Consider the following 23,498-nt stretch of genomic DNA (forward strand, 5'->3'; position numbering starts at 1 on the left):
GCCCAAAATATCTCTAATAATGAGAATTAATAATAAAAAGTGAACTACAGTCATGCAGCGTGACTTCACCAGCCATTTTCTGCTGCTGCTGCACAGACAGCAGCAGAATACACTCACAGTGAAACACACCGTTGCTCAATTCCAGTAGTTTATGGTGGCCAAAGTTAGCAAACTTAACACTTCGTTTCAGCATGGCACAGGTTAACATTCAGTGTTTTTATTACAGAGAAATCACTGAAAATATAAAACTGTGAGACAAAAAAAGGAAACACATGATAATGGAGACATTGTTGTTTCCAGCATTGTTTGCACTCACAGTCAGGTCACATAATGATCATGTCTTAAAAGCAAATAACTACAAAAATAGAGGGATTTCCCTTGTGGCCATAGTTGCCAGAGTCCAGCAAAGCTTCCACTTATAAACTTATTTAACTTGAATATAATGAGCAGTGTCTTCAGATACCAACCCAAAAATTACAAACTTAATTATTAATACTATTGATTTTTTTCCTGACATGCACCTGTGAAATTGCAGTTGCATCAACTATTTTTGGTCGCAGTTGAGACTTGGCACAGTTTTCTTACTCAGAACGAGTACAGCTGAGTGCAGGACTGGCCCAAGAACAGTTTGTGTGATTGTGCAGCCAGCAGCGTGGAGGGGGGGGCAAAAAGCTGGGCTCCTGAGAAAGAACTGAGAGAGACTGGGAGATCCACTGAGTGAGAGTAAAGAAATGGAAGTAAAATAAAAAAAAAAAGTAGATGAGGAGAGAGAGAACAGAAGATGACCATGAAAGCAAATGGGTCAAGATACTGGGCATTAAAGGTGATGAGGTAAAGAGAGAAGTGATGACATTGGTTTTGAGTAAAGGCATCAGAATAAGCCTTGAAAAGATACTGTGGTATGAAATGGAGAGAGGAGTGAGGCGGTGCGGAGGACGCTCAATAAAAAGACATGAATGACAGAGAGAGACAAAGCAGAAGAGGGCAAGGGGGTGATTAACAGGGTCCAAAAGAAACTCACTGCATGCCCTGCAAAAGAAATATGTGATTTATCTCGGATCCTTTAAGCCTCGAGAGAACACAAAATCTGCTCATTATGGAACTTCATCGCGCCTCCTGATCCCACACACACTCTCCCCTCGTGTCTCTTCCCTCTTTCTTTCCATTTCTGTGTCTTTCTCTGGCTTCCAGCTAATCTCTCCCCCCCAGCTGCAGTCTCCATTTCACCAGCAGAAAGAGCTACAGCGACTCCTGAAAGCAATGCCACTTTCTGCTCCTCTTCCTTCGCCGCATTATGCACAATGGAGGGCTAAAACCTCCTTCTCGCTCCGCTTATCTGCTCCTAATTGGCTGCGAGCGGCGGGGCCCGGGGCCCGAGCCGGGCTGTTCCCGCCGCAGCGGTCACATCATTGGACGGGGCTATAGCTGCCGGGATTTAAATGTCACACTCATTTGCTGCTGGTCAAGGCAGTGCGACCCTGAGAATCAGTCTTGTGGTAGGTGCAGGTCTTACTCGGCGGGAGGGGCAGAGGACAGATAGGAGGGTGTATGACAGGCTTGTATGGAGAGGGATGGACTCTGCAGCAGGATATTGACTCGAAATTTTGGCAAGGTGAGTGGAGCTGCGTGGAACAAATGGCTGTAGCTTACACTGTAGATTAGAGCTGGTGGGAAGGGGCACTCGTCCTCAGTGGCAGATGAGTTACAGTTCAGCTGTATGTGCAAACCAGAGGTACCTTCACCCAAGCATTGTACTTAAGTTCAGTCTCAAGGTGCTTGAATACTCCCATTTGATGTTACTTTACTAAGTTATTTATCAAGATTTTACACAAGATGTGGTAAAAAATTGACTTATTGTTAAAGATTAAACTGCCCATCTGTTGCATAGTGAGTCTTTTTACTTTTAAAGACTCAGTGAAGTAAGTTTTGATGCAGTGCCCTTGTGTCAGTTCTTCAGTTATTTCCTCTTATATGCTAAAGTTACGAAAATATTTTTTTCAATTTTCAGTCCAATGTGGCGCCCACTGCCCATTGCTCGCCAAGCAACACAAGCAAAAGAAGTTTTCTAGCCTCTGTGTGCTCCTGCATCCTGCGGCCCGCTGCACATGCACATTAGCGTTTGTCGCGCTGGCCCCGCCCACAGGTTCCCACTCGGACTTCACATGCATAATGATCACTTTTCAAAGGAGCTTGGAAAGTTTTATAATATCAAACCTTTCTGAGGAAAAATTCTCAACACAAATAGCATATAACGTTGTTTCAGTTGGAGGTGTCCTGTCAGCAGTTTTACAGACGTCTCCTACAGTCCTGTCTATGTGGAGATGAGATTTCTTTTTATTACAGTTCTGCAGCTGGTTACTGGTCGTAGCTGTCCTAACATCCATGGTATTTTTACATTAAAATTCATCTTTTCTTTTCCTCTTAAATGTTAAGATATTTTTTGGAGACTCATCTTGAACTTGGGGGCGTATCCATAATTGCATCCAATCGAAAGTGATTTAGAGTGAGTGGCTAACCTTGCACAGGTGTGTGGACCTAACTCAGCTTTGTTTACATTTGTTTGCTTTCAAATGAATCTGGCTGGGGTCTAATTGGTACTGTTTGTCCAATCAAATCCAGAGGACTGGATTTAAACGCCGCTTGTACAAGCTCACATCTTCTGTTTCAAACACACAACGGGCAGGTGAGCAGATATGCATAGTTGCTACACGTGTGAATCACACAAACTCACAATCACTTAACCGGAGTTTTGATACCCTTTGCGCCTTCCAAGTTGGAGTGTTGAGGAGCGTGAAAATAAAAGCACAACTTCTGTATTTCTGTGCTCTCGGTGCATGCAGACATACCAGATGAAAGAAACGTTTACTACTGCTGATTCATAGTCTCATGAGGCGTTATGAAATATTCAGCCTCCTCTGAAGGTTTGCTCTGATGGCGAGACAGGTGGCGCTGCATAGGCTATGGGACTTCATGAATGAGTAAACACATTATCAATATGAAAAACTGCTGAAATATTTAGTTAAGGCAGATTTCTACCTGCAGGGAGGTATGTATCTCCCACTATGTGAGCTGCGCTCAAACTTGCTCATTTTTGGATGTATGAGCTTGTCACTGGGAAAGCACCCCGTAAAGACACATTTCCATTTCCTGCCATTTAAATTTCAGAATTTGCACATTAAAAAGTAGCACAACTGACTAGAATGTACTTTCAAGCCCTTTTGAGCTGAATAAGTTCATACAGGCTTGTTTTAAACTAAAGCACAGAGGTTATTACTGTGTGAGTCCACACCTGTGTGATGTACGGTGGCGTCCGCCCTGGTGACTGTGCTGATGATGTGGAGATCCTGGAACAGAGCCACGCCTCCTGGCGCTCTGAGGTCGGAGGCCGGCCGATTGAGCCTCTCCACTCCGGTGATTGTTATCCTGGGCTCACTGGGCTGCAACACCATCACCACCGCATCGATGTCTGGGATGGTGATACAAGTGTCTTCACCAAAACACCTGGAGAAGGCACAGAAAGGTGAAGTCTTTATTTACTAGTTAGCAGTCTTTATGCTAAGCTACGCTAAGCACCTGCTGGCGGTAGCTCATATTTAGTGTACAGACACAAGAGTGGTATCAATCTTCTCATCTAACTCTTGGCAAAAAAGGTGAGTGTATTTCCTGAAATACCAAACTGTTCCTTTAATCTTTGTGTCCTATGACCTGCAAAGTCGTACAGGGAAAAAGGTGTCGAATTTGTTAAAAGAAACAAGAATGCTTTGCTGATATTCTTTTCAGAAGTTGTACAGTTTTACTAATTACTTTTACTTTCTTCCTCTGGAGAGCTAATTCATGCTTAATTTCCTATTGCCTCATTTCTCATATGCAAATTAGCAGCTGCACCGTGAAATAAAGGGCGTTTCTCCTGTGTGTGTGTGTGTGTGTGTGTGTGACAGTGTTATGCTCTTGTCTGGAGCTTCACCTTGATGACAAAAAGTGAAATCTGTCACAATACCACGACATTAACCACGATCTTCCATCAACGTCCTGCACAGTGTGTCACAGTGATCTGGCCTTTGTGAGTGCATGGCAGTGTCGCCAAAGCATTTCTTCATTTTCATCGTCTGACTAATGTCACTGCACACGGCTGGACTCTATTCAGCGAAGAGAAGGCCAAATATAAGCACCATCCAGTCGATGCACAAAGTGCCGTGTGCCTATTCAGCACCAGAATGTAAAACCGGGGAGCATTACAGCAGCTACTAAAGCTTATCAATACCAACAGGACCTGCTGTTAAATCCACATGCAGACCACAGAGCATGCAGTTATTCAGGGGATCAAGAGCTCTGTCAGCAGCAGCGAGCCTGGACGGACACATACCGGCCGTCTTGGACTTGAGCTAGCTCGCTGCGAGCTGCGAGGAGGGCGGGCGCACACGGATCGGCCATGTTCGCAGCGACGGTCAACACACACATAGGCTCGGTGTAAGGGCCGCAGATTACACATCAATCAAATGGAAAACAAGAGACGTTAAAATGAGAAAAGGATGGGGGGGTGTAAGCCGTGAAAGCCGAACAAACAAGCAGTTTTTTGTTTCACACACACAAACACGTGTCAGCGGGAGGGACATCGACGCTCTCTCTCCCTGCTGCAGCTCTGTGAGCAGCTACAGGAAGACCTCACAACAAGCTGATTTCCTACATTGAGACCTGGGCTACATGATCTCAGCTGTTTTGCATCCTGTATTTCCTCATCTGCATTCGAATGCAAACGATGCTGCGATCCATAAATCCATATGATGAATTTCCATATGCGTCCTCCAGCTGGGTAGTTTTATATGTTTTTCAAAAACCGGCTAGGAAACGGCAACAACAAGGAGGAGGCTTGGCTGAATGTCAAAGCAAAACATTTAAAACGTGGTTTTGGATGTTTTCTGAGAAGCTTCTATGAAATATTTGATCTTACACACTGTCTCATCCATGCAACACACGCAAGAAGTTCAGTGAAGATGAATGAAGTTGAAATATCATTCAAATGATTACATTCATTCTAAATAACACAACAAATAGCAAAGCACATTTCTTAGTTTTTCTCTCTGTTGATTGATGAGTGATGTCTTTTCATCGTTCTAGACTCAGGAAGTTTATTTATTGGCTTTAACTTGATGCAAAAGGAGCAAATTCATATCTGGTTTCTTGATATATTCCAAAAAACAAATCCCAGAACCTTCACCTTCCAGCGTGATGGAAACTGAACTATTGCCTCCAATCCTCCGCAGTCAGTTGTCTCAGGCCGCGGTTTGAGACAAAAACAGGTTTGGGGGCATCGTGTAATCTCCCCTTCTCTTTCCTGTGGCCACAGTCGGTGGTGTGTGTCTGTTCGCTGTTTGGGCACGAAGCCATTGTTGTGAGCAGTGGGAGATACAAACTCAGTGATGCAGGGAGACGGCTGCTGCGTGGGCTTGCCGAGCTCAGGGAAAAAAAAAAAAAAAACTGGAGCCAGTCCAACTTAATTATAAAGAAATATGACAAGGGAGCCTAAAAGGGCTGCTTCAAAGATTAGCACTGGTTACTTTAAATTTTCTCAATGCCTGCAGTAATTGCTATTATTATTCGTCAGCACGAAACAAATTGAATTGAATTTGGAGGAATGACTTAACATCTCTGTTTATTTGTGAGGGGTGATGCGGCCCCGCAGACGTTTTTTTTTTTTCCAACACTTGCTGACGTGTCATGGCGGGAGGCCATGTTTCAGGCTCTCAGCGTAACCAGCTCAGCTGACGAGACGCGTTTCTGCTGACGCGTGTGCTGGATGAAGCACTAAAACGACACACTGGAAGTTAAATCACCCGCGTTATCAACGGGACTCTGCACACACATTTGCTTTAGAGAAGCTGCACACCAGGAACTGAAGTAATACTGAATGTTAAAGTGTGCATTTTTACACATTACGCTAGATATTGGATAAAATGGATGGAACGAGGTCCACTGTTCTCTGGGACATAGCAGAAAATATTGATAAACACACATGCTATCATTTATACAAACTCTCATCAATGCTTCTCATAAAATCTAATCATTAGCAATAACACAGAGGCAGATTTACGCTCACTGCACTTGTGCTAACATGCAATAATTGCATTGCCTTTCAGTCGCAGCAAACTTGCCTCTGTGAGTTTATGTCTGTATGGACGTACAGGATTTTATGTGTTGCAAGCAGGTAACACATTAAACAAACCTCACACTCTGAGATGTTGAGCTAAATTCCTGCACAAATTTATATTATTAACTTGAATCCGTGTGTATTTTTATGGAGTACAAAGAAGAAATAAGAGGCTGTATTATGCAAAAAGCGTCATCATTTTCAGACTGTTGAGACGATTTTTTAGAGATTATTATCAGGTTAAGTATCGCACGACTGCAATTTTGGGATGCACTGCATTGTAGGATTAGTAAGCGGAAAGCAGAGTACTTTTTTAAATTTATGTTGGCAGTTTACAAAAAGATAAAACCACAAAGTCTATGGTGCACGTTTGTGTTTTGGGAAGCAGGCAGCACATTTATGTGTTTATTCCGTGAGCATAAAAATTGAAACCATTTTCCATGAGAATAAAAGTTTGTCCCAAAGAAGAAATATGACAGGGGAGCCCACAAGGGTTGTTGTTAGGACTAGCGCTGTTTGCTTAATCATTTTCTCGATGCCGGCGGTAATTGCAGTTATTAGGCGTCAGCAAGAAACAAGTTTAATTGCACTGCCAGGAAATATTTACATCGCTGTTTATTTGTGAGGAGCAGTGTCTGTAGCAGCAGAGATTTCTGCTTACGCGCTGAGGCAGCAGGCCATGTTTCAGGCTCTCAGCGTAACGAACTTAGTTTCCACTGGTGTCTGCTCTGCACGGGAGTATAAAAATAAACTGGAAGCCAAGATGCACCCAATCAATGAGTCTCTGCACGTCTTTTTGAATGGACGCACAGCAGCCACACACATGGTGTCTCACTATGTTTCCGTCCTTCATAAGCACACATGCACACACACTCTCAGTCATGCACCGTGACACCCAGCAGGCCAGTCAGCAGTCTGCGACACAAACTTAATTTAAACATTTAGCAATGACGCAAGCTTAGCCGTCATTAGCATAATGTATTCCTTGATAATCGGTCTGCCTCTAGCTACGATGACTCCGCTTCATCACCAGCAAGGCTGCGGCGCACGCACGCCAACCCGCCACGCATACACGCTCGCTCCTGATGTGTTAGTTGAAGTTCTCGGGCCCGCGGCCGTGCATCGAACCCAACAGGAGGGCGGAGAGTGAACCCCCAGGGCTGTGCTGCAGGGTTCTACATATATTTAAAACAATCATGAATTTTAATGGTAACCCGCTGAGGGAGGCTGCTTTACCAGCCAGCCTCTCTCTCTCTCTCCCTCCCTCTCACAGACTCTCTCGCTTTATATCTCTTTTTCTCTCACTCCTCTGGCAAAACCCAGGCAGAATTATTAATACATGACATGAAAATGTAAAAACTGGCCCCCGGTGGCGACAGCGAACAGAAAATGGTGTATTAAAGGAAAAGGAAAGTGACAGCAGGGGAAAGGAGAAACAGAGAGGGAAGAGTGAAGAGAAGGAGGGGCTGCGATCAATGTGTGAGAGAGGAATTATGTATCAGTCAGGCTGCGACATCTGCTGTGTTGTCTTAACACTTAACAGAAGCGCCGAGGTGGGTTAACGCTCCTTAATCTGATGCAGAGAAACAGACAGTAGGAGAGGACTAAAGGATGCAAACGCAGGGGAAACGCTGAAAGGAAAGAAGTCGACTTAAAGAAAAAGAGGAAGGAAGAAGAAGTTACATACTGGACGACGGTGGAGATGTGCAGACGTCGGATGCCCGGCGTGGGAAACTGGCGAGAGTTAATATAGGAAACTTTCCTCACAGCAGCATTGATGTTTTCCAAGTCCTCTCCCTCCATTACCAGGATAGACTGGGCCGGGTTAAAGTGGAACTACGGGAAGAGAAAACAGAGCTAGTAGACAGACAGACACACAGTTCATGACAAAACGAGCCATTCATAGCTGCACTGAATGAGATGCTGCAGATTTGTCTGGAGTCTGGTCTGGACACTCTGCGTGCATACAAGAGCTGAAGGAGTGAAAGAAGGATAAAGTGTCTCCCAGACAGGAGAGGGGAGCCTGAGGCAAGAGCGCTGCCGGGCCCCATAAACGCCCTGTTCCTCCGCTCTGTGTACCAACCAGAGATTTGCTCTGTGATAATATGATTCCTTCTCATAGATTTTAACACAGCGAGTAAAGCAGAACCCACCTTGAACCTGTATTAATAGATTTTTCTGGCCACTTGGGGGCGGTGCAACAAGCTGTACCCATATTAATTAGATAGCATCACCTTGTAAAGTTGATATGGTGAACGTGTTAGCAAGGAGACGCCTATTTACAAATTCAGCAGACACAGGGCAACATTGGTATTCATTTGGAACGGTGTTTGTGGAATAGACACCAAGTGCTGTATGTCAGGTATTCATGTGGGCAGCCTGCCTGGACTGGACATGTGCTCACTAATATGAATGAGGATTAATAACAGAAACACACAATACAGTTCAACAGCACCGCAACTTGCAACCTCTAAAATGACTATAGAGTAGAATCAGCACCTCTCTAAGACACTTTCAACAAAGACTGAACATCATAACCTTTATGAAGGTAGGATTTATCGCAGGACCGTTGTTTTCGACTGCATTTGTTTTAGTTAGGTGTGTCTAATAAAGTGGCAGCTGGCAAGTCCAATATTCCCTCCCTTGTAACACTGTATTGGACTGACTCCTGAGGGAAATACCTGGCTGCTTAGCTGCTAAATGTTCCACTGTGTCCACCAGCCAGTCGCTAACTTTGTCTTGTTTGTTGTTTGGTGCTGGGTAGGTAGGGTTTTTTTTTTTTTTTCTTCAGAGCTTTCTGAAAATAGCTGCCTGCTGCTGCTGCTGGAAGCAACACTGATGAAAGCGGTGACAGTGAAAGAAGAAAAGTAAGGCTGCTGGCCATAAAACCAAAGCAATGTGCTGAAAGACACTAAATAAACATAAATCTGGGCTGTAATAACCTTGTAACCTTACAGAGTCGATCTATACGTACAGACGATTTCCAGATAAATCTTAAAGATTTATTCATTTCAGCTGTGTAACTGAGGTGGTTAAAAGGTCTGTATCCTTCCAAAGCATGCAGTTCTCACTTTTGTCCTTCCTTACACTGATTTTTCTATTCATTTGACTGCAGAGTAGCAGGAACATCAGCTTGCAAGGCTTGAAAATTGCTTCAGGTCAAGTAATTCATAGATTCGAGGAGGGATTCATGAAGGGATGTTTGTCCTGCATTGCCATGCAACAGCAATGTCACTTTGAATAAGAAAAGCAGATGTGATGTTCATGTGCACTGGACCACCTACAGTATTTTAAGAAAGTCTCAGGTCATTGCAAACTGATTTTCATCCTGCACATGAATCAATGGGAAACTGCGAATGCTTGTATAACAGGAAGTAAAATAGCAGTATAACAGTAACAGGAATATGTATGTGCTTTGTGCTGAATGGTCTAAAGCAGTGTTCCTCATTGTGTGACTCGAAGCTTTCATTGATGCCTCACATGGCAGCTAATATTTATTTGATGATGGAGCAAATAGACAAAAATACTCACAGCTACATTATTTATAGATACACATACATACCTAATGTGACAGTAAAAATTAGTTGATTTCTAATCACAAATAAACACACAAACAAATAAATACACAAAGTCGCAAACCAACAGTGGAGCTGGACAGAAAACAACGCGGTGTGACTAACGAGGAAAATGAAGACTCGGAACACGCAGCGGGCGAAAATCAATGCGAAGATGCTGGAGAGGGGACGAGCAGGCAGACAGCAGGTTAGCAGCACGTCAGCCACAGAGGATTCGCTGATGTTTTTGGACGAGCCGAGGGGAGAATCTGAATGCGGATTCAGTGATGTGAGTGAGCACAAGGAGATTTTCAGCCTTGCTGAAAACTCCCCTCCATGCTGTATCCTCTCTGACTCCAGCTATCGCGGCGCTCTGCCCTGCTAATCGTGCTGCTCTGGAAAGTGAAATAGCAACATGAGAGCTGCAGACAAGCAACGCTCTTGACGTTGAACTCGGGGCAGGCGTTTGCCACTTCTGGAGTTTGCTGTCTGAAGCAGGTTTTTCCGCTTTGGAATCGCTTCATCACAAAAAGTGATGTCCGTCTTTGTGAGCACAGACGCATGTGAGTGAGTCAGCACTGTCAAACATGAAGACTACTAGCAGGGAACAGACAAAGTGGCTCATAAGGACTCATCTTTCAACAACAAATTATAAATATTACTTGAAGAAAGTTAAGGGAATGCAAGCCTGCTCCTGCATCCCAGTATTAAGGTAGGCCTGTTTTTAATTAGGATTGTATTGCCTGAATTACATATTTGTTACGGGATTATAAATTAGAAGGCAGATATGCTTAATGCTCAGGGGTGGCTTTTGGTATTTTGTGGTACAAGTTGTGACTTTGTCCTTCCAGTGTGGCTCTCAAGGAACAAAAAAAAAGGCCTAAAATGTGAAGAAAACACTGTTACGGCCCTTTAAGTCGAGGTGCTAGAGAACCGTGAGTGGACTCTCCTCATAAGTACAGTTTGAGAGAGGTGTGTCCTCCTGCAGGGTTTGATGGTAGGGATTTGAGGCCCTTCTTCCTTTAAATAGGGTTTAGTGGTCTCCTGCCAGAACTGCACTGACTGTCTCCCATTTCCTGAAACTGGCTCTCAGCAGCAGGGTGACAGTACTTCAGCACTCCACGGGACTCCCCGTACACTCACTCCCTCCTGTCATTTTCCCCCTCACGCCTTCCCTTCACCTGCCGTCTCCTCGTGTTCTGTTCTCTGTCGCCGTACTTGCCGTCTATCTGCCTCTACTTCCCCCCATCTCCTCCCTCCCTGTCACTCTCCTCTGATTGTGCCGCGCCAGCCCTCCACCTGCTCGGCTAAACGCTGTCCTTAAGCCTCCCGTGGACTTATGGGAGCCGGGCAAGTGTGCGGCAAAGAAGAAAATGAAATAGCTCTCAAAAGATAAACTGCGCTGGCCCTGGAGAGGTTGTCCTCCTCTTCTCTCCTCATCCCACCTTGTCTTCTCAAAAGGCTGCCAAGGATCTCTTTGCTGCACCACAGCACAAAGAGCTTTATGGAAAGAGCAGCGGGAGCGAGGGAGAGAAGAAGACTGAAGAGAGACGGATAGAAAAAGAGCTTAGGGAAGCGAGGGACGGTGGGTGGGTTGGCGGGTAGGTGGGCAGCTTGGAGTCTACACAAACCCCTATCTATCTTGTCTGCCCTCTATCTTCCACAGTGCAGGGAGATGGATTAGCCATGGTGGTTGAGGGGGGGGGGTATCTGAGGAGTTTCAAGGAACCCAACTTGTGATTTAGCTGTGGCGATTTTTGTTGTGCTTTCAAAATGTGTGTGTGTGCACATGCATGTTGAATGTACACTCAGGATCGTCTGGACCAGCTTTTACTGCCAGGAATTAAATTTAGGGAATGGTCTTATGCTTGGATGGTGGTGGAATGTAACTAAAGTTACTCGAGTACTGTACTTAAGTACAAATTCAAGGTACTTGTACTTGGGTCTTTTCTTTAATGCTACTTTCTATTTCTACTCCACTACATCTCTCAGAAGGGGAATTGTTGTACTTTTTACTTAATAATAATAATAATAATAATAATAATAATAATAATAAGGTCTTTATGCTAAGTCACCTCCTTGCTGCAGCTTCATGTCCAATGGACAGATCAACTTTCTTATGTAATGCAAGTACAACAATGGTGAGTGGATGTTATAAAACTGTGTAGAAATAAAACTTTGAAAAGGAAATGCAGAAATGGCTTAGTGGCGGTCCAACTGCTTTAGTTATAATGGCAATAATGACAATGTTTTGAAGGTTGAAGGTACTCAGCCTGTTTAGGTCTATTCTGAGACATGCTGAATGCTGCATCATGAAAAATAAATGAGCCCTGTGTGTTTGTTTCTGCTGTATGTGTGTGTGTGTGTGCGTGTGTGTGTGTGTGTGGACGGACATGTGCGCCCGTGAGACTGCAAGGTGGTTGTGTGCCTCTGCGTGTGTGCATGTAAACACCCACGCAATGTGACTGAGAGCATCAAGGCTGTCTCTTTAAATGTCCTTTCACTTCAGTATCTGATCTGTGCGGTTGTAGCTTTGAGTTAGACTTGTCCACTGGTTTAAATCTGAATCCACTGTTGGCTGAAGTCAGGCTCGTCACTGCAAGCCCAGCCTTGGTCTCCTCTCTGAAACAGCCTTATGCCACTGTGTGTGTGTGTGTGTGTGTCTGTGTATGAATACCTTTATGCTCTTATCAAGACTCTCGAGGGAGTTGATGTCCAGCCCCTCTTTGCAGGCTTGCAGACAGGAAATCACTTTCTGGCTCTCGATCTTGCCCGGTCGGATGGTCAGTCCAGATAGGCTGCCCCGAAGGTACTGAGTGAACCGTGGCTTGGTCACCTCCCCACCTGTACACACAACCGTACACACACGCATACAGTAAAATAGCAATAGCAATAAAAGATAGTTTGAGGTTTAACGTGACATCTTTGGTTATTAGCAGTATTTGTAAGTGCAAAAAGTGCAAAAAAACAAAAGCTAAACTACCCATTCTATGAAATCTTAAGACTGGATCCCAGAAACCTCACAGTACTTATAGATGTTACATTTATGGGTAAGGTTTAATCTGCTGTACAGCATCACCTCGGTGTCATGTTTGTCTCCACTGGTATGTAATGTACATTAGTCTGTTACACTCTAGACGATCATTAAACAGTCACCTTGTCCACTCTTTAATTATGAGCCTTGACGACCAAATTATGGCTATAATTGGGCTCAAGATGCATGTTTGGTGTCACCATTTTGTGACCAAACCACAGGGTGCTGCTGTAAAAGTGCAAGTGTTACTCAGCCAGCCCATCCAGGCTAAATAAAGGTAAGGAAAAAGTCAACACATTTAAAGTATGTCCTTTGAAAGGCCAATACCAGCAAGAGCAGTCTCAAAACCACTCATTATCTGAAAGGTTACTAGCTCTGGATATCAAAACTTCACCTTTCCAGTCCTTTCCTTCCTTTTATTTCCTAACTTCCTCTTCCCTTCTCTCTGCTTTTCTCAAATTCTGCTAGTAATCCACCAAAGCACCAGAAGTATACAACAGTCCCTTCAGCACTTTTGGGGAGTTTTTCCTAATCTGAATCGAGGGTCAGGGGATAGTGTGTGGTATGATGTACATCTTGTAATAAAAATCTGACTCCCAAGTGATTGTTGGAGGCAAGCAGCAAAGAGTGGCTCTTTGCCTTCTTTTCATACTTTTTACAGTTGGCAATGCCTGTATGTACTCATTATTTCTACACAATCTTCCACAGTGTGCCAGTAACTGTGTGTTAAATCTCTGAGATTATTATCCCCTGTATGCTTGTCAGTTTACCACGTTTTAAAGAAAATCTGCCACCTGCTACACTACTGTAGCCTACTTTTTAGCAACCAGGCCACCAGTGAAAACAGCAAAATAGGGAAGTGCTCAATCATCTCGCTGTCTTCAGCCCCAGCCATCACCAGCATGGAGGGGAGAGCAGCCGCACTCCAGACTGAGACGGTCGGCCAAACCAACAAAACTAAAACAGTGACAGAGAAAATTGTCACATCACATCCGGGAGTCCACATCATGCCTGAACAATGTGAGGAACAAGACAGAAGTGTTTCAGCCATTCGTGCTTCACGTTACTGAGAGATTTGAATGAAGAAATGTGCAACTATGGGACAGAGGCCTCACTATGCGTCCCATAGCGGTATGGCTTGCATGCAAAAGATGCCCATCAGATGCAATACTGACTGTTGCAAGAGTCCTGAGAACCATCGCTGGCCATGCTTTGCCTATACCAACCACAATTTCTCCCAATATGTTGATTGCTTTGATCAAATCACAGCTGATTGGAAAAGACAAAAGATAGGTTGGAGATCAAAGGTATAAATGTTTTGTATATGTCTGCACACTAGACATCCTCTCGCCGCTTTATAGTAGTGCCTTTCCTGCAAAAGCTTTAATACTCTTATGAGGGTAAATGTTCAAGCTCTAAATCTAAAAATTTTGCTGACTGAAGGATTGATATCCAAGAAGGTGGACATGGGCTCAGGACCACTTTCAGTGCCCAGCTGCGTCTCCTGCTTGACAAGCCTTGCAAATCTAGCTCACTTTCAATCCCCCAGTGCTGTCCATTTCAGTGGTTGTTGAAAGAGAACAATTTTGTCTTTGAACCAGGTAATCCAGTTAGTGGCTGAAGAAGTACTCTGTAATATTCTACAGCAACTGGAGTTGGGAGGAATCCTTCATTCAAAACCCCTCGGCCACACATCGTCAGAGAATGCCAAGCATGGCCCAGGTACCCTTAATTCCCCGCTGATGGTGTGGGCACGTATATCACTGCCCTCAGTGATGTATCTCGGATCTAAAAAGCTCAGTCGGTGCAGGTGGAAACACCGCTGACCACTACTGGAAACACTTCCATGCCCTGCTATCATGTCCTACCTCCTGAAGTAGAAAAATGGACTGCAGCAGCTGCAGACATTCAACTTAGGATCATCCCTATGGCAGCTAAACTGCAGCTACATCGTGCATGGCCACTCCATGAACATAGGTGTAGCCCTCAGCATACTTGCGCGTAACTGTATGCCCTCAAGCGCCTGCTCCCAAATGACTGGTGAGAGTTTTTGAGAAGCAACCAGAAAACAGACTTTTTGGCTGATCACATTTAGCTTTCTGTCTTTGACTTGAGTTGACGTTCACTTTTTTCTTCTTCTTCTTTCTTGCCTGCTGAGCTTTGGACAGGCTTACAGCTCTTCTCATGCCGAGCACATCCTTTGAGTAGCATGGTATACTAGGACTAACTACCTCTACCCTGCAAGGAAAAGTACTGTTCTTCTACTCAAGGTTACTTCCACTCCCCTACATCATCAAGTCTGTTGAGACGATATAACGTATGTAGCCATCAAGTGCATATTTAGGACTCGATTGTCAAGATCCTTGTTTTAACAGCTGGAAATTTTATTTTTAATCAACTCATGGAGATAACATTAGCCTAATTAGCTACCTACAGTGGCTGTTATCTTAGCTGGCAAAATCATAGCTGGCAGCTAAAAATCACCTGATCAGTATTCATCTTATGGTTATGGTTTATGTTGTATAGTCTATTTATCAACAAATTCATGTATTCATGATTCTTTGTGTGGTATGAGAGCCCCACATCGATCTATCTTGTCAGCAAGTTCAGTGCAATAACAGCTGCTTTGCATATTCAAAGTCATCTCCTGCTAAAGTTGCTGATACCCTGCCAGGTTCCAGGGCAGCAGAGTCTAACTTATAAAACAAAAAGATCCCATTCGAGGTTCACGTATACCAAACTATGCCAAACCCAGTCTCTCCTCTTTCTTCATGCTTCGCCTCCTCTCCCTCCTTAAGTCCATTAGTATTTTCTTCCCCTTTTCCTGCCCTCTCACTAGATGTCTACCTATACACCCTGTCTGACAGATGTTATCAATTTAGGCCGTGGCCAGAGAAACCATTAAGGGTCTCAGACAGAGGGTAAAGAAGTGAGGGGATTACTGAGACGCTGCAGAGCGGGAATGATATGGGTGATAAAACCGCTGATCATTCCACTTTACAGAGACTGGTTTTTACGTAGTGTCAGCTCTCTTCGCTCGCTCTATGCAGCCCTCTTCGCTCAATAGATCCTCTCACTTTCCTTCATTCAGTTTCATTTGCGTCATTTCCAAAAGAGCAACAGATGAGGCTGGAGAGGCACGGGTGAGCTGGAAATAGGATCATTATTATAGCGTAAGTGTGAGTCTCACACTTACTGTGTGATTTATCGGACACGTATCAGTGCCTGTGCGCCTGTATTTAATCATTATACTGCATATACACAAATATTTATGTTTCAATTTGTGCATGCGTGTAATCATCAGGGAAGCCAGAGCAGCAGTTTGTGACCACACAGACGAGGGAGAAGAAGAATGAGGTGAGATGAGCGTGTTGCTCTTTGCTGCCTGACTATTCCACACTTCTGAACATGAGCACACTGTGCCGGGTCAGAGGGTAAATACAGGCTGACTGTGTGGAAACTGCACAGCCAGCACTTATTCTCAGAGGTGAAGGAAGAAGGATGAGTGAAGGCAATCCTTCTCTTAGAAAATAGGAGGGAATGAAAATGTACAAATGCATTCTAGACTGCTGGAGAGTCGACAGCTTTGTTGTTGCATGGAGTCGCACCAGCAGGGATATGTTATGCACATTAATGAGCAATGCAATCTCATTTACCTGTAGTGATACTAAAATGATTGGTGCACAAACACGTATCTGCAGATTGATTTGAACCACTGTATGCTTGGCCATACATGCCAACTGGATGTACATACTACTCCTACTGTACGTTTGTATATCAGGGCCTTTGTGCTTTCTGTGTCCATGCAGTTGTAAGCATCTTCTGACAAAGTTTGGGCACCTGCAGAGATTTTGAGATTGGATTGTTTGCCTGTTTTTCTGCAAAGGACCATTGTAAAGGTTTAGTAGATTCTGAAGGGGTGGTGCACAGTTGAATATGACCTTCATGGAATCATCAGAAGAAAACCTTTCCTGCGTCCTCACCACAAAATTCAGTGTCATGAGTTTGCAAAAGAAGCCTGATGCATCCTGGAACCAAGTAAAACAGAACCTCTGATTTCTGCATAGAGACAATTTCTGTGTTCAAGGCGAGAGGAAATAAAAGCATGAACTATAGTCTCCAAATCGTTTACTGAAAGGAATGATTTTAATTAAACAAGTGCTCTAAGATGGTAGAAGACAGTGCTGACAACGGCTTTGATTCATTTATCAAATTGTAGACCACAATCAAAGACGACTATAATAGGTTTTTGCGTGGGACTTTACATTTGATGACAGAGGCCCGAGGGCATTGATTGCAGTTGTGGAGATGTCTGCTGGGCTCGAGATTAGGACCTCAGTTTTATTCTGGTTTATCTGAAGGAAGCTTTTTGCCCTCCAGTATTTTACATCCTCAGTGCAATTAAAAGGGATTTAACAGTGAACAGCTCACAAGGTTTTATCTGCTGGTACAGCTGGCAGTCGTCAGCATAACAACGGTAGTAGATATTGTATTTTCTAAAAATAAATCCCAAAGGAAGCATATAAAGTAAATACGTAATGTGGCCTAATATGGAGCCTCGTGGTTCTCCACAGCAAATAGATGCAGGGGAAGAGGACACATTGTCACACATTAACACACTGAATCCCCTGAATGCCGACAATGGAATGGTCAACTGCGTCAAAAGAGATCTAAAAGATTTCAAATCTGTTCTTTCCTGAATCTGCAAACAAGAATAAATAGTTTGTCCCCATCAGCATTCTGTGCTAGAGGTGTATTTCTTTTTTCTGAAAAAACATTTTTCACACCTGTAGTTTGAGCCTGTTGTTCTGAACCAAGAAAAAAAAAGAAGGAAAGTTGTTTCCTTTTGGTTTAGTTTTTTTAGTTTTACTACTGTTCCATATGAGTAGATCCATCTTCTCTTATGACAAAAGTTCAAAAAAAGAAATAACTGAGCATAAGCATGAATAGTGCAGACTGCAGGTGGACTGTGTATATATTAAACAGTAACGAACAGATGAACACAGGACCAGAACAAGACATTTTGTATTGTAGTATTTCATAAATGATAGTTAATATGGGGTCACTATGTATGAGTTACTCTTTCCTGGGACACTACTAAAATACACGGAGCAGGAGAACAAACCTCTGTTTTAGCTCCAGTTTACAATCTGATTTATTTATCACCTGCATTCAGAGGACTTTCAGACTGAACCAAACCTCGTCAGAGGGTGACACTTACCTCATGCAGAGGCACAAAGTATAATTTGACGTTTCTAATAACTCAGTGCTAACAGTAAATCATCATCCTTGTCAATATTATTCCCACTCAGCCACATATACATATATACTTACATGTTACATCGGAATATACTGGTCATTTTGGACCAGTATCTTAACATTTAAAAAATAAGTCAGAAAGCTAACTTGGCCATGTATTTTAATGTAGATCATCTTTAGATAATAAACCTGCCCTCAGTGTGATTCATGTGTGTTTGCTGCTCCGAATGAAAGTTTGAGGCAGGTTTCGTGATAGATTTTACAGGCTGGAACCCTAAAATCCTGCCACAGCACACCAGAAGGGTTTCTTTGGCTAAATACCTGAAAATTAAATAATTTTAAATAACATTCATTTGCTGTGGTCAGTACAGAATTTATTTCCCTCAGACTATACTAAATTACCAGTGAAATGTTATGAACCGTGAAATTATATCATAAAATGTAATTAAATATTGCAAAAAATCACTGTTGCCTGCAGCCATCCTGTTTCGAGCTGACAAATCTTTTTTTTTATTTACTCCGCCGTCCATTTGCAGACTATAGTGTTGTCCTGTCTGAACTCTAAAATCATCATTCTACAGTTTCTCTGTAATGCCACTCAGCGGTGCGACAGGGAGCAGAGATACACCCACTTCTGCCGTTCTGTAAATGCTCATTTTCTTTTTACCACTGTTCTAACAACACATTAAGAGCTGAAGATTCAGGAGCCTGTTAGACAATAAGTAAGCTCATCTTCGCAACACGTTTGCAATCAATGTGCTGAACACTTAAAGCTCAGTGCTTTGAAAAGGCAATCTGTTGTGGCTGATAGCTTACGTTAAGGGTTCGGCATCGCCCTTACAACTCTTTAGTGAGGTTTAGCTCCCAACTAGAAAAGCTGAAATAGTCTCTGAACTCCCTTTTTATTCAAGGCCCTTTTAATCCTCCTGAAGGCTTGCAGCGTTCAATGAAACAAGGAGGGGAAAAGGGGGAGGAAGAGGAGGAGGAGTGGGTGGACTGCTGCAGATGAAAGCGACACCAAGTGACCTGCTCCTGCACGGAAAGATATCTTGACTCCTTATCGGAGGCCAAGCATCGCTGAGCAGTCTCATTTAGGCATCAAATCAATGGTATTCTCCGCTGTGTGAAAAAGTGCCCTTTCGTCTACCCTTGTGCAATTAGTGGCAGCTATCAGTTTAGAGGAGAGTTTAATTGTGCGCCTTCATTCGGACTTCAGGTTCAATCATTTGTCAAAGGCACGCTAAGTGCTTTTCTTAATTACATTGTTCATTCAAGGCCAAAGAACATGTTCCACACTCAATGAGTCCCTTTGTAATAACACTTTAATATTATTCATGTTCTTGAACTCGGTCACATACTGTATTTAAGTTAGATTCAATCAGCAGCATTTTCAGTATCCCCAATTTTACTTTTAATTTCTTCATCACCACTTCTGTCATCATCCTTCATCATCATCATCATCAACACTCAGCCCACTCACCTTGCCAGCAGGCACCGACCGTGAGCTGCACGTCAATCTGTGAGGGGTGGATGGGCCAGTCGTCGGTCACCAGGTAGGGGTCGTAGGTCACTCCGTCCACATAGAGCGTCACCACCGGGAACTCCACGTTGATGACGTAGTAATGCCACTCCTTGTCACAGATCTGTCAGAGAGAGAAAGACAGAGAGCGTGTCATGATCAGACGTTGTGATGGAACAGTAAGCTGCTGTGGTTATCCACTGCGAAAGCCATAGTTTGCTTCTCTCTGTGATTGGTTTCCGTACAAGAATACATGCGTGTAAATCCTGCTTGTGTCTGTGCTTCAAAATAACAACAAAAAACTGTATTTTTACACTTTGTTTTTTGTCCAGATTAACCAAATGTGATATAACGTGTTAATTACTGAGAGTTAGAGGTGCTCATAGGCAGTTTTTTTCTTGCATCATTCAACAGAGCCAGGCTAGCTAAGATAACCAGCTGCTGGCTGTAGCTTCATATTTAGCATAAGTACATAAGAATGATAACGAAATTTCACAAAACTATTCCTTTAAGGGATTATCTGTAATAATAATAATAATTGTTATTCTTTAATTAGGGATCCAACCAGAATGGTAGGTTGATGGTGGTGATATTGTGAAAATCTCCATAAGTGTTCAGCTGGGTTGGAATCTGTTGGCCGGACTAGAGACTTCTACAGTTCAGTGAATAATGAAAAATTGCTCACTATGAAGTTATTTTGTGTTTAGATGTCACATATGTTGGAGACAGCAGCTTGACTGACGCATATTAAATCATTGATGGTGCAGCAACTGGCCTCCCTATTGGGACGCAGCTTTGGATGGAGGGACGTGTGTGTTGGGGGGAGGTTTCCAATAAATTGTCTTGTACAGGGTCTCTGGATTATTCTCTGATGCAGCGCCGTCTGCTTTCCAATCTGAATTTCTCACTTTAAGACGGTGCTCTGTTATTCCTCTTCTCATTTTATCATAAAAAAACTGTTAAAGGTGCACTCGTAAACTTTTTTGGCAGGCCACTTCTAGCAGTGATAGATGGCATTTTTTATCAGCCTAACTTTTGCTGTTACCCAGAAATCAAGCAAAGTGGTATCAGTAGAACAAATGTTTTGTCCTCTTGTCCAGTGATGGGAATCCATGATAGAGTATGGTGTCTGAGTTAGGAGGGATGTTTTTACTGTTCCAGACCCTGTGATTTATTATTATTTATTATGCATTTTTTACATTAATCCTTGGCTTGTGAAGTTTCAAAACAGAATGGTTTCCCTTGTGCTTAACACCCACTGAAATGCATTAGCACATTACCTGTTTAACCTCTTCTGAAAAACGCTTGACTGCGCCACTCTTCAGCATGCTTGACCATTTGCCCTGCCTTGCTGTGCAATTTAATTGATTGCACAAGCCCACTTGTGCCTGTCTGTCTCTGACTACATCTGTCTCTCCTTCCTCTTCCTCTGCTTTAGAGCTTTGCCACAGCGGTGCCAACAGTCTGCGGGCTGTGCTTCACCTCTTCCTCTCAGCTCCTCTGATATGACCCGGGACAGCCTTTGAACACTTAGCCTTGGATCACCTCCCTCTCTAATGAAGAGTGCTCCACAGCCTGCTTATTAACACTGTGCTTGCGCAGCAGATGGGAGTTCTAATCAATCTGGTTCATTTTCGCTGCTATTGAGGTGCGAGATACAACATCTGGTCTATTGGTGATCATTCTGCACAGCTGCTTAACACATATACAGCGTGTCGATGTGCTGAGTCGGTGCTCAGAATCAATGGGGGGATAATCTGCTTGTGGGTTTGATGGTGGTGCAGATGTGACGGATGCTGATGGGATTGACTTTGATTAGTAAGGTAGGATGTCAGGACATGCAACACACTGTGCAAGGTAGCCCCACACCAACCATGCCTATGCATTGTGTGCACAAGTTTTGTAGATATGATGTCTCTGTGCTCTTAACCTCTAACGTGTCTGTTGCATTATCAACAGAATCTCAGTCGTGCTACATCTCATTTCTCATGTGCCGAGCAAAAAACTAGTGACGTATATTTGCAAGCACACACACTAATCCCTCTGACATTTACATGTGCAGACAGTCTCCTCCCATGCTCTACTGCCTCTTCCCAGTTTTTCAGCTGTTCAGTATTTCAAAGAGAGCTCGGGCCCGTGCGGGACGTGAGGGCCTATTGGATGACTTGATCTTGCAGGCTTCAAAGGGGAGACGCAAAGGCGCTCCTGCCCAAGAGGAGGTTGCCTCGGCTGGGCTCGGATGTCAGTTGGAGATCTGTCTCAGGGATAGGAGCGAGGGAATTATGCAGGCACACGTCAATACCACTTTGTAAAGCGGAGGAAGAGCTTGTGACTGGGGTTGGACTGACATGGGTATTTGAAGAGCAATGTGGATACATTAGTGTTACGCTTCTGACAGCTAGTTTTTTGCTTGAATACTTAAAATCAGTTTTGATCGCTTTCTAAACATATTGTAAGGCTGAAAATGCACTTGAAACCACATTTAGGCGCTGCAAGGATGACAAGCATATTCTTCACCTGTTTAAGAAAATAATCAAAATAATTGACGTGATGGAGGAAATGCGTCCTCCTCACATGTTTTTCTCATATTAAGGACACTTTCAGCTTGACCACCTAACAAGCAGAAACAGTGCACTTTGACATATTTTGGCTCAAGCATGAGTGATCTGAAAAGTTTATATATATACTATATATGTATAGCAAAGATTCATAAAAGTTAAGCTGAGTTTTAGTGTGTGGAATTTGGCCTGATAATCCTGTCTGTATATGCACAGGAGTTATTATTTTGTATCCCAAGATAAAAAATTATCATCCTTTAGGACTTCTTATTATCTTGTGAGCAAGATACGGATCAGAACAAGATAAACTGCTGTTCCTCCACAAGTCTGAACAACACCCAAAGCGTCTGAAGAATCTCACATAGACAATTAAAGTGTCATGCTGATCGAAACCGTTAACTTTCAGACTGCAGTCAAGTGTTGTCCAATTTATGCAGACGGCACAAAAGTTCGGCGTCGTGTCAGAAAACTGATTAGAGCTTGAGACAGAACAGGTGCACTGCTGTGCATGGGAAGATGGCAGCTGGACGCAGATGGAGAAACTTTGAAGTGTGTGTGCTTGCTGCGTGTGTTTGTGCGTGTCTGGGGTGGAACTGGTGTCCATCATGAAACCTCAGGAGCTGAAAATAACGCAGAGAACCATCCAGCTCAAAGCTATACACGACTGAAAGAAGTCACGGGCCGCGGTGAGCGTGCGTGTGCCTGTTTGTGCGAGAAACACAGAGACAGCGATTCCACAAGGATACACCACTTGTTATAACACCTACCCACAAAGAGTCACACATACATGAAGGGGCTGACATCAATCAAGCGCCATTAAGTGTCAACTTCAAACACTTCAAAGCCAAAGTTAAAGTTTGGGAGAGCGGCTCTGGCTTGCCTTGCTTATGAAAGCGAAGCAAAAACTTTTGTATTCCCCAACCCCTCCACTTTCCTGCGTCTCCGCCTGATGCAAATTGACAGACGGAAAGAATGAATGAAATAAATAACCACACAAACAAAGGAGAGGGAGGACGTGAAACAACCAGAGGACAAAGAAAAGAAAGTGCAAGAGAGAGAGGGGAACAGAAAGAGAGAGAGAGAGAGAGCGGAAGCATCACACATCAAAGATCCTTCATCATCTCTTGGGGCACTCGATGGCGAGAAGAAAACAAAATTGCTATCTGCCCCGCTCTCAGTCTCTTTTTCTCTCTGCAGTTTATTTGGTCTCTTTTCTTCTTTGCCTGTCTCTCCATTAGAACCTGACTGTGGGAGTCGTCGCCTCAAGACCTTTGGAGTTGAAAGTCTTTAAGAGATCTGTCACCCGACCCAACCTTCTAACTTCAAACACGAGATGGAGGAACGAGATAGAAGAGGTAGAAGAATGGGGAGAGATGAGGCGATCTGAGATTGGGGGTTGGCAGGGCAGAGAGATGACGGCGAAGGAAAG

The 23,498-nt window shown here is 43.6% G+C and overlaps 1 protein-coding gene across 1 annotated transcript in view; it reads right to left on the reverse strand.

The window, feature by feature from the left end:
• Nucleotides 1–23,498, reverse strand: part of LOC121609146 (calsyntenin-2-like) — a 132,230-nt gene that overhangs the window by 6,362 nt on the left and 102,370 nt on the right. Inside the window, exons 9-12 of the mRNA XM_041940707.1 lie at nucleotides 19,473–19,635; nucleotides 12,377–12,543; nucleotides 7,833–7,981; nucleotides 3,290–3,501 (exon numbers count right to left, since the gene is read on the reverse strand). Coding sequence (XP_041796641.1) covers nucleotides 3,290–3,501; nucleotides 7,833–7,981; nucleotides 12,377–12,543; nucleotides 19,473–19,635 — 691 coding nt within the window. The remainder of the gene's footprint in view (nucleotides 1–3,289; nucleotides 3,502–7,832; nucleotides 7,982–12,376; nucleotides 12,544–19,472; nucleotides 19,636–23,498) is intronic.

This window comes from Chelmon rostratus, chromosome 7 (assembly GCF_017976325.1).
Source record: "Chelmon rostratus isolate fCheRos1 chromosome 7, fCheRos1.pri, whole genome shotgun sequence".
Taxonomy (NCBI): Eukaryota; Metazoa; Chordata; class Actinopteri; order Chaetodontiformes; family Chaetodontidae; genus Chelmon; species Chelmon rostratus.